Source organism: Babylonia areolata, chromosome 26 (assembly GCF_041734735.1).
Source record: "Babylonia areolata isolate BAREFJ2019XMU chromosome 26, ASM4173473v1, whole genome shotgun sequence".
In the NCBI taxonomy this organism is placed as follows: Eukaryota; Metazoa; Mollusca; class Gastropoda; order Neogastropoda; family Buccinidae; genus Babylonia; species Babylonia areolata.
In genome coordinates, this window is record NC_134901.1 from 16693802 (window position 1) to 16705726 (window position 11925).

At 40.6% G+C, this 11925-nt stretch overlaps 1 protein-coding gene across 2 annotated transcripts in view; it reads left to right on the top strand.

The window, feature by feature from the left end:
- The window catches only part of LOC143300430 (integrator complex subunit 8-like), a 44035-nt gene extending 34461 nt beyond the window's left edge, over nt 1-9574 (top strand). For both annotated transcript variants that reach the window (XM_076614080.1, XM_076614081.1), the window contains exons 21-25: nt 736-851; nt 1849-1952; nt 3451-3640; nt 4891-4934; nt 5574-9574. In XM_076614080.1, the coding sequence (XP_076470195.1) occupies nt 736-851; nt 1849-1952; nt 3451-3640; nt 4891-4934; nt 5574-5693 (574 nt within the window). In that variant the 3' untranslated portion in view covers nt 5694-9574. The remainder of the gene's footprint in view (nt 1-735; nt 852-1848; nt 1953-3450; nt 3641-4890; nt 4935-5573) is intronic.
- Nucleotides 9575-11925: the final 2351 nt, after the last annotated feature.

The window sequence follows — 11925 nt, forward strand, 5'->3', positions numbered from 1 at the left end:
GAACCCATTGACACTTGCTTCCTAGTCAGGAGCATAACCTCCAGACCATTAGACTTTGAGGAAGGTAGCAGAATGGTTAAGATGCTTAACTGCCTGTAAAGTGTCTGTTAGTGTCTAGGTTCAAATCCTGTTCTCACTCAAGTTTGACTGAAAAATCAAACTAAGCATCTAATCATTCGGATGAGACAGTAAACCGAGGTCCCATTAGCAGCATGCACTTTGTGTTGTCCACTGGCAAAATTTTGTAGAAGACATCCATCTTGATAGGTACACAAATATGTGTGCATGCATTCAAAGACTGACTGGCGTTTGGTTAAGCTGCTGGTCAGGTACCTGCCTAGCAAATGTGCCATAGCATATACATATGGATTTGTCTGAACGCAGTGTCACCTCCTTGAGAAACTAAAACTGGAACTGTGATCCTTCGTACTCCACTAGAAGTTAAAGGTGTGTTAACTCACTCAGTACGGCCAGTCCTCTCATCTCCTCTACACAGACCCCTCGGATGTCCAGTGGGTGTCTGAATGACCCAATGTTTAGCTTCCGTCGTCAGAGTTGTGGTATTCTTTGTCAACATTCACCTCTTCAGTATAAGAGCCTTCCGCTTGCAATATTTTGATGATGGTAATTGGGGTGAAACGCTGTTAACGTCGTCTCTTTCGCCGTTCGTATGGAGAGAGTTAAAGTTGAAAGGTGTGTGTGTGTGTGTGTGTGTGTGTGTGTGTGTGTGTGCAGCAAAGACCTGAACGTCAGTGCTGTGGAGGACATGCTGAAGACCATCATGGCCCACGCCCTTAAGGTCAACCCCACCCACCCGTCCTGGCTCCGCACACAGGCCGACATCTACTATGGTGGGTGTTTTGGGGGAAGCTTTTGAGTGGTGATGTGTGGTGTGATTGAGAATGCCTTCATTTGGGATTTTCCTTATTATATGGATTGAGCTTTCACATGGTGGTGTCTGGTTTGATTGAGAATGCCTTTGTGGGGATATTTCCTTATTATATGGGAACCCATGTTGACATTTTTGTGATTTTATTATTTTTTTTATCCCCTATATTTTACTTTTATTTTCGATATTAAGACACACACTTTTTAGTATGACAAAAATCAGTCTGTGAATGGAACTATTATGAACAGCTACCAATCGGACTATTATGGATAAATATCATATAGAAAACCTTTATTCATGTGAATGGAACTATTCAGATACCAGTGGAACTATTATGGACAAAGACCAGATAGAAAATGTTTATTCATCCAAATATTTAGTAAGAAATATTAATATTGATGAATGCTGGACATGAAACATTTACTTGTGATAATGTTAAACAACAGATAACATTGATATCTCAGCCTTTTTGTGCAAATGGGCTGACGGGGCAGCACAGAACTAGGTATTCCTTTAACTGTGCAAGAAGGCTAAGGTTTATTAAAGTATGAGTATTGTCGAGCAAACGACACAGAACTGTACAATCAAAATGACGCAAAGTTTCCAGTAATAATGTAGCCAAATATGTCTGTCTGTCCATTCATCCTTGTGTCTATACATAATGTATGTATGCATGCATGAATATATGTATAATTATATGTTTGTAATAATTTTGTCAGCTTATGATGTAATTTTGTTTTGATTTTGGTTATAATGTGCTGTTCGTTTTGAAGGAAAAGAACCTTCTTTGCAAAGGGGGAAAAAAAAAAGCCAAATATATATGCCTGGTGATGTACAAGAAGTTGTCAGAGGGTGTGGGGGACAGATCCAAATGCACTGCACCACATGTGCTGTATTTAAGACAGAAAAAAAATGATGTACTGAAAGGTGTACTCTGTGTGTGTGTCTGTGTGACACAGGGGAAGGGCAGTACTCCACAGCCATGAAGTTTTACCTGGAGGCTGGGGTGGTGGCCACACAGTTCTTCTCTCTGCCGGTCACCCGTAACCTGTACGACGACAAGGTGAGGGGCTTTAGGGGGAGTGTGTGTCCTGGTTGTGGGGTGTCTCCATCAGCATGTGATTTCTTCTTCTTCTTCTTCTTCATTCATCGGCTGCAACTCCCATGTTCACTCGTATGTATATATATATATATGATAGTCAGTCGTGTCCGACTATGACCATCAGAACAGCAGAGGAGGCAACTGCTGTTCCGACTATTTGGGCTAGAATTTGATTATAGTGGAGAGTGTCTTGCCCAAATACATCCCCACTCTCTCGGCCATGAGGGTTTTAGGACAGTCGGCGTTGGGTACATGAATCGTATGTACATGAGTGGATTTTATGTGTATGACCGTTTTTACTCTGCCGTGTAGGCAGCCGTACTCAGTTTTCGGGGGGGTGTATGCTGGGTATGTTCTTGTTTCCATAGTGCACCAAATGCTGACATGGATTACCAGGCCTTTGGGTGTGATAAAGTATAGCTAATTATCTGCATTCTTCCTCCTCCTACCCACCCCACTTAACCCTCTACTGAAATAATCATGTAGTGTGTGTGTGTCTGTGGGTGTGTGTGTGTGTGTGATTGTTCATATCTGCAATTTGTATTATTGTCTTGGTGTATAGATACATATACGTGTGTTGTTTTTTTTCATGTGCAGAGGTATGTTATTATGCACTAATGTATATGTTTTGTTTCACGTAAGGTGCTCAGAGCCCACAATATAGGGAGTTTGCGCCTTGTAAATACTGTCTGTTAGTATTATTATTAGTCATTGGATGAGATGATAAACAGATGCCTGTGTGCAGCATGCACCTAGTGCATGTGAAAGAATCCATGGCAACAAAGGGGTTGTCTGTGGTAAAAATGTGTAGAAAAATTCTCTTTGTTAGTAAAACAGATACACCTGCACACAGAAAAAGAAAAGAATGAAAGAAAAGGGTGACGATGTGCTGAGACAACACATGCTGTCTGGGGAGAGCATCCCAAATTTCACACAGAGAAATCTGTTGGGACAAAAAGTAATACAATGCAATATAATAAAATACAGTATGTAGTCTTTGTTTTTTTAACCATTTTTTTTCTCTTTTTTTGTGTGTGTGTGTGTGCATTCATACAGGGTGCATACAAAGTTAAAAGACCACATGCTCTGCTTTGTTCTCGGGGACATGGGGAAATGGGAGTTGCAGCTGAACAATGCAGAAAGAAAAAATATGTATACTTACCTTGCCATTTACGGTATGTTTAGAATTAAATACAGCCAAACACTTAAACCACTCGGTGTTTGTTACTGTTCAGTTCATCGACAGGCGTCACAGAGGGTGACCTTTCTTGCAAAGTGTTGTCATTTCATCCCTCTGAATCAGATTTGAGAATGCTTGTGAAAGTTCGGTGTGAAAGTTCGGTGTGATAGCATTTCGGTTTTTCTCTGCACAAGCTTGAGCGCTATGTTAATACTTACATATTACTTTTTATGATTCATATCAGCTTTAGTATTAGCATTATCTCTGTGGGTGTTGCAGGTGTATCGCAGAATGATCACCTGCTGTACCCACCTGCAGTGCCACACACAGGTGGCGGTGCTGTGCCAGTTTCTGGACATGACGGACTACAGCGCGGCCTTCAAGGCCTTGCAGGAGCGCAACGTCTATGATGCCATGGACGCCTACTACTGCTGCATCTGGGACGTCACCATTCTGGAGTTCCTAGTTCGTATCCTTGCAGCGGTCATTCAAACTGAAGCAAACTCCACTGTGACAGAGTCGCTTTGAAGTTTGGGTGCATGTTCTGTGTATTTTGGAATGCGCTGTGGCAGAATGTGTTAGGCATTGGACAGCTATTCCTGTGTTCACCAGTGATCAGGGTTCGAAGCCCCGTTTGGTGTCATATACTGTAACATGGCAAACTGATGCAAACTAGGCCTATCGGTTTGCTCTGCTTGGCCAAATTTTGCGCGGCTAACAGTGAAAAGACGACACGTCTTGCCCGGTCTGCTCTTAGCCAATCAAACGCCTCTATAAGCTACAAGCGCTGAATCATTCCTTTGGTCAAGGCTCTCGACGCCATCTTGTCAGGTTTACGCTCTGTCTCATCTTTTTTTGGCTATTAAGCGTGTTCATTTGGCCTTATTTTGCTGCATGGAGCTTGATTTTATTGTATTCTTACCTTTTGTGTACTCGATTTGACTCTGCCCCATCAAATCATACTTTTTTCTATACCTCTCAGTCGATCCTGTCTTTCTTTTCTCTGTTGGGGATTGGATTTTCGCTGGGTGCCTAAGCACGGTTACCATGCCTCGTATGCTATTCTACGACGGCAGGAATCATGATGCTGGGATCGAGACTCAGCAGGAGCCTCTCTCAGGCCTGGAGCTCATGATTTTTCCCCGATAGGGACCGCGGCGATGTGACTTCAGACGCGGATCGCGGAGGCAACACTCCTTCCATTACAACGGTCATGAAGGGGACCAGGGGGAAAAGGCGACTCCTCCTTTACAGCATAGTGTTGTGCCCTCAGGGAAAGGCATTTTATGCTGACTTTCCTGACTCCACCTAGATGTGAATGGGTATCTGACTTTGGTTCGGGAAGGTTAAAACAGTGGAAGGAGAAGATTGAGCTCAGCCTTCCTTTGCTGAGCCTTAGACACAGTGGATATGAACTCATGCCTCGATGACCATACTAGGCTATATTGACTTTAACATTAACATTATCCTTGCATCTCTTGTGTATGAATTCCTCTAACCTATATCCTTCTCTATCAAGCCTTTCCCAAACACCCACACCCCCTTTTTGATTTTCTTTTTGGTATTAATGCATGTTTGTAAAAAGATTTTATGACAGGAATTATTTACTTCTACTTTTCACCCACTATCTTATTGTTTTATTCATTGTATATGTTTGAAGAAAAAAAAATTACATAGATTTTTTTGGTCACTTTTTTGTTGCCTTACATGATGAAACAGATCTGCACACCCGGAAAGGAGAGATGGACAAGAGGCAATGTGCAGTAAGTATTTTTCTCTTTTCTTTGCACATTTTTATTCATTTTTGTATATTTACACAAGAAAAACACAAAAACACACATATAGACACGACAATCAAAATATAAACAACAAAACAAAAACATCTCCTTTCTCCACAAAAGAGCAGCACACATGCACATACAGGTCAAAAACAAAACAAAACAAAAGGCCAAACAGTACAAGATACATTTACAAGAAAGGAAAAAAAAGCACATGGACTTTGATTCAGATACTGTAAGAAACGAATTGATAGGTAAAGTGTTCATCATTGATAAGGTTGCCAGTTCATCGTCATCAGTGTTGTTTTTCTTTATTCTCTTGTGTGAGGTTGGGATCAGTTAAAACATTTTTTTTTAGGTTTCTTTTTAAGATAATACAGTAACTTTTTTTTATTTAGAGCACATGCTCTTGCATGCCCACATGCACACACACCTACCAGTTTACCCAGTCCAGCCCATTACTAAATCTGTGCATACAATCTGGGGTTTTGTTGACAAATCTTTTAGAAGAAGATCAACAATAATGCAGTTGACCCCCGAAGAAAAGCTCTGCACACATTTCAGTGCTGAGACCTTTTGGGGTTCCATCCCTAGCATCATCAGTTGACTTCCTGTTCTTTATAGTTACGTGCCCTGAGCCAGATGGACCTGAACAGCAACAACCCGGAAGAAATCCAACGACGAGCCATCCACGTTCGGAAAACCAAGTTTCTACGCGCCTTGGCCAAGCAGTACGTTGGCTAGTTGTCTCAGTCAAGGCATGATGGTTTTGGCATGATTTTTTGAGGCAGCAGCCATGTTCAAGTTGTTTGATCAGGCATACATAATTCCTGGGATCTTTCTTGAGAGGAGGAAGATGTGGAATTCCCCTGTTATCTTGTCAGTCAGTCAGGGCTTTCAGGTAGACTGAGACTGGTCATAGTAGCTCAAGGTATGTTGAAATTTCAGGGAAATAAAAATCAAACATCCACACATGTACTTGGAATCTGTTCACAGACTCGCCTTCGCTCACACAGTCATGCAAGCAGACATAGGCAGATATTGGGAAGTTATAACTGTTAATAGGATGAATAGTGGTAATTCATGGCTGTTATTGCAAGCAGACGCACTCAGTGATCTGAAAGTAATGGATGTTAAGTGGACAGAAAGTGGAGGTCTGTGGCATTACATGGAAAGCAGACACTCAGATTGAAAGTTATAGATGCTAACATAGCAAATGATCGAAGTTTGTGGCTTTGTGTGGTTTTAATTAAGTGAAAGAGCAAAAACATGGAAAGGAAAGACAACTCCTAAAGATTTTTCTCTTCTGTTCCTGTTTGACAGGAGAAAGCGGAGAGAGTTTGTAGCTGTGTCTATAAATGATTCACCCATGCTTTAAAGATCTCAAATTCTGTTCAAGTATGAGTGGGAAGATGTGTTCTGAAAACAGTTTCCCTCATATTTTATCCCCTTTACTGCCCAGGCTCAGGAAGGTTTCTGGATCACATGAACTCACTGTATGCAAGCAAACCAGGTAACTCTTTAAACTCACTGTCTCAGTGTCTTTTTTTTTTTTGTCCAAGTTAGCTGACAATATATCTGTTGCCTTATCTTCACTGGGGAGTGGAGTTTGGCGGGTTTTTTTTGTTTGTTTGTTTTTTTAAAAATTTTTTTTAAAAACTAGAATGCCTCCCTCATAAAAGTGAAAGTTCCCTTGCTTCACCAGTCTCCTTCCTCCCCCATTTCTCTCTCTCATCTTCTTTTCTTTTTGTATTAAGTTATTCATCTCCTGCTGACATTATCTCAAGCAGCGTACCATGCACAAAGTCATTGTGTGCAGGTAGCAGTTGTCCATCCTTAGAACACAAAGGGAGGAAAAATAAAGATATGATACAGAATAATGATGCCTTTTATTGATGTATGATGAGGTTAGATTGTGAGAGTGAAATGGTTGGTGAGTGTATTAATGAAGGAAATATCAAAAATGTGTGTATGGTTGTCTGATTTTTCTCAGGAAGATCTTTCTTGTGAGAATCTTTGTAAATTTCCACAAGACTGACGGTTTCTCACGAAAACATGTGCAAAGCGTTAGTTCTTCTAGCTGCTTAGAGATTATTTTCGTATAATTTGTGTGGCAGGTGTGAATGGCAGGTGATTTCTGTCAAAGTGTAGTGGGAAAAAATGTATATTTAAAAAATGTTTGTGTACCTGTGTGCACAGTCTTGGCAGAAATTAGTTCCACACTAATCATACAGATAGGTACTCGCACACATTCTGAAAAACAGATTTATAATTTTACCAGCCCTTCATGTATCTGGGTCATCTCGCAGTGAATTCTCAATACTAATGGTTGAATATTGGATTTGTATATATGCATGGTTATTGTTTTCAATATGAAGGAGAGTGAGAAATTGGGTATGTGCACATGGATTTATTTGCAAGAGAAAGAGAGTACATGTGACAGAGATGATTTTGTGTATGTGTGTGTGTGTGTATGTGTATTTTGGTGCCCTGATGTTTCCCAGAAAATTAAATATCTTTTGAAAAAAAAAAATCGTTTATTGATTTTATTTATGTTTTGTTTTTTGCTCCCTCAAATACTGTATAAGAGGCACAGAACTTTGAGGTAACCTTTGTGTATTTTTTCATGTGCTGTTGATGAGGGTTAGGATGCTCGAAGTCAAATTTTGGGGATTCAATTTTGGATTTTACTCTTCTTTTCATGTTGTGTATACACACTCACACATACATACATACACACACACACACACACATATATATATACACGTATATATATATATGTATGTGTGTGTGTGTATGTATATATATATATATATATATATATATATATTTGCACTAAGCAGGCACTTTGTCAGTTCTCATCATTTTAGTACCACTGATCTAATTTTCAGTGCATGTTTTTATGTCCTGAGATTTCTGTGTATTTTTTTTACTTGTTTACCCCATCTCAGAAAATGTGAAGAAAAAAAGCTTGTCAAATCTCTAGTAAAGGATGAAAGCATAAACTGAACTGTTTTGGAAATGCAAACCACACACGTGCTTACACCAGTATGCACATGTATTCACCCATAGAAACGTGCATGCACAGTTATATGTGTTCTTGTGTACCCTTCATCATGCAAACACATACACACGTACACATTCTCACACACGAAAACAGACGAACCATCGTCCATAGTTACTTCATAAGTTAATATCTACATTTTGGACAGCTGCCATGTCACATGAAAGATAAGTGTGACAGATGTCCGTGCATGGAACTTGTCAAAATCAAACTCCTGTCAAAATCTAAATGTTGTCATGCACGATTCAACAAAAACAAACAAGAGGCGTGTCAGAAAATGCTTAGCGTATTCAGCCCTCTCCTCAGTGACATTTAACCTAGTGACCACAGAGTACCCCAGCAACCAGCATTTGGCACCAATCTCTCTCTCTCTCTGTCACACAGCCTTGGACTTGTGTTACGGACTCAAAGTCCCTGTGTGGTTTTGGGTGGACCTGTCACCTGTCAGTCAGTTGATGGGACTGTAGCGCAGTTGTGTTAAGTCTGTTGAGACCAGAATGGGATTACAGTGAAGTGTCACATTTCAGCTGTTTGGGATATCTGATGATCCACCATGACCCAAATCTCGAACAGCTGTACCTTAAGGGCAAGTTGTTCAACTCAGCTCTAAGCTGATGGTCAGATCTTGGTATCTGCTGGGGTTGGGGTTCAGTTGAAATCTGAGAATAGACCTGAATTTCTGAGTCTTTGGGTTTGTCACACAAGAACAAACATACGACCATGGTACAACCAATCAGACAAAAGGCAGAGTGGCAGGGTTGTTTTTTGTTTGTTTGTTTGTTTGTATTTAGACTTTTTTCAGTGCTGCAGTGAATAATGATGAAGAGGCTAGAGAAAAGAGTGAAAGTGTGAATGTTCTATGCTTTTTTTTCCCCTCCCTTGCATATGATTATGCCAACCAGTGTGTGTGTGTGTGTTTGCTCTGCCAGAGACAGAAGAACAATGTTTATGAACAGCCAGTATAGTAGGTCATTGTATTTGTGGGTACTTGTGTGCACATGTTCATGAAAGATGAGGGAAAGTATATAGTGAAAACACAACAGCTTGCACCATAGAATGTACATGCGTCACATCTGCAATACTTTCAGCAATACTGTTTACCCTGTATGACTGTGGCTTGTATGTCATTTCAAAGGGAATCAAATGTGCCAGATACAGATACATAGAGCATACAGTTTATTCAGTGTGTGCTTTTGCTGTTGTGGACTGGATCGAAAATGGATTGTCGATGTGAACTTTTCACCATATGTCATGTCTGTATATTAGGTGAATACAGTACCTTGTTTGCTTGTTTTTGTTTTTTTCCTTTACTTCCCTAATCTGTGTGTTCATTTTTGTCTTTGTTTATATACCCATTGTCTTCTGTTCTGTGAGTCTTGAATTTCATTTTTTTCTGCTGCATTTAACCAAAGTGGTCACACTGATAAATATTGCTGATTGCCACACTGATAATTATTTTTACTGTCAGTATCTTTTGTCATACTACCTGCATATTGCCTGTGTGGGATTATGTACTCTAAGTTGATTCAAGATCTGTAAAGATGTTAGCAATTTTGTGAGAGTAAAAAAGATGATGACATGAGAAATATGCATGTATATATTCTGTGTGTGAGTGTTTCTCACTGCCTGTAACCCACTGCAGATACATGTATACATTTATATTAGATCAGTTATATATTTTTGATAAATAGTGCTTCATAAAATCACAAATTACACACCAAATCCACAAAAAGTGGAAATGAGGAAATAATATTAAAAACAGTTTGCTGCCTGCCAGTGTGTCCACTCACCAAGGAGTCATTACAAAAACAGTTATTCAAACAAAATGACATCATAACAGGAGGAAAAATGGGGAAGGTCAGCGGGTAGAATGATGGGGTGTGTTGTGTGTGTGTGGAGAGGGGGGAGAAGGGGGGGGGGGATCCCAGACTGAAGTTGATTTACAGCAGCCAACAAGCCTGTTTACTGAAACAAGCAGCCAAACGAAGCAAGGTCGTAAAACCAAACATAAATGGAGAATTGTGATCAATAGCCCATGATCACCCCAAACGGACACAAAAAGTAGATAGCCCCTTGTCTACAGAAGCTGTCTGTATGTGGTAAGAGCAATAATTAAGGACACACCCATTCCAAAGGCCCGGGGTTCGAAACCTGGCCACACTTGGAGGGGAGGAAGAAAAAACAAGGATGAAGGTGAAGAATTTTCTGTCTCGAGCGTCAGCAAACGTATATAGTGCCTGAACCTACTTCACGCATGTGTATGTATGAACAAAAGAACATTGTTCCATTCTTCTTCTTCTCCATTCGTGGGCTGCAACTCCCACGTTCACTGGTAGGTACACGAGTGGGGCTTTAACGTGCATGACCGTTTTTACCCTGCCACATAGGCAGCCATACTCCCGTTTTCGGGAGTGTGCGTGCTGGGTGTGTTCTTGTTTTCATAGCCCACCGAACGCTGACATGGATTACAGGATATTTAACGTGCGTATTTGATCTTCTGCTTGCGTATACACACGAAGGGGGTTCAGGTATTAGCAGGTCTGCACATGTGTTGACCTGAAAGATTGGAAAAATATCTACCCTTTATCCACCGTGTCAGCTTGCTTGTTTCCGGTTGTGGAACAAATGATACAAAAAATACCAAAGAAAATAAATTGATTCACGGCATGCATCGGACCCAGTAAACGGAGTGGCTACTAAAATGTTAGCTCTCTCTCTCTCTCTCTCTTGCGCGCACCCGACGATAACATTGATTTAACGTGTATATTTTTTAGTGAACCTAATGCAAAACTTAACACGCAGAAACAAGAAAACAAAATGCAGACGCAAACCTCATGTAAAACGCAAACAAATCGTTATTCTTTTTTCTGCGTGCAATAAAGTCATCTGAACCGGAACAAACGTGGTTTCGGTTGACTTTCGATTTTCCGGGCATAGCTCACAAAACTGACGATGAAATTGTTCGCACGGATGGTTCTTTGTAGTTGAACGATTGTTAACAGCTGGTGGGGGTACTTTCCACTTTGTCGCAGGTCAACGCACTGCTGTAATCAGCAACCAATTTTAGGGGAGAAATGAAGAGCCACGAGGGAAATTACTGGAGAACAAACGAGCGACTGCCAACGGGAGTTTGTTGTTGTTATCTTTTAGTTCTATAATTTCGTGTGTGTGTGTGTGCATTGTTGGCGGTGTTTTTTTTTTTTTTTTTTTTTTTTTTTTTTTTTTTTTTTTCATGTGCAGCGTCGTCTTTCACACGAACGATTGCAATCTCTATACAGTCGTCAGTCACAAAGGAAGGATGAAAGTAAAGGTTTTCTGGTGGTATCGCTGCAGTGTTGACACCTTTCTACCCTTCCTCTGATGGTGATAGGCCTTGTTTTCCGAATCCTTTTGAAACGAACTGAACCGAAAGCTGGTTTGAAGTTGTAATTGGTACAGTCCTAATCATTTGTGTAAAGAGGGGTCTGGACCTGAAGCTATTACTGGTGGTGTATATTGGTGCAATCCTAATCATTTGGGTTAGAGGGTTCTCGACCTGAAGCTGTTACTGGTGGTGTATATTGGTACAGTCCTAATCATTTGTGTAAAGAGGGGTCTGGACCTGAAGCTGTTACTGGTGGTGTATATTGGTGCAATCCTAATCATTTGTATGAAGAGGGGTCTGGACCTGAAGCTATTACTGGTGGTGTATATTGGTGCAATCCTAATCATTTGGGTTAGAGGGTTCTGGACCTGAAGCTGTTACTGGTGGTGTATATTGGTGCAATCCTAATCATTTGGTTCAGAGGGTTCTGGACCTGAAGCTGTTACTGGCGTATATTGGTGCAATCCTAATCATTTGTATTAGAGCGGTCTGGACCTGAAGCTGTTACTGGTGGTGTATATTGGTGCAGTCCTAATCATTTGGGTTAG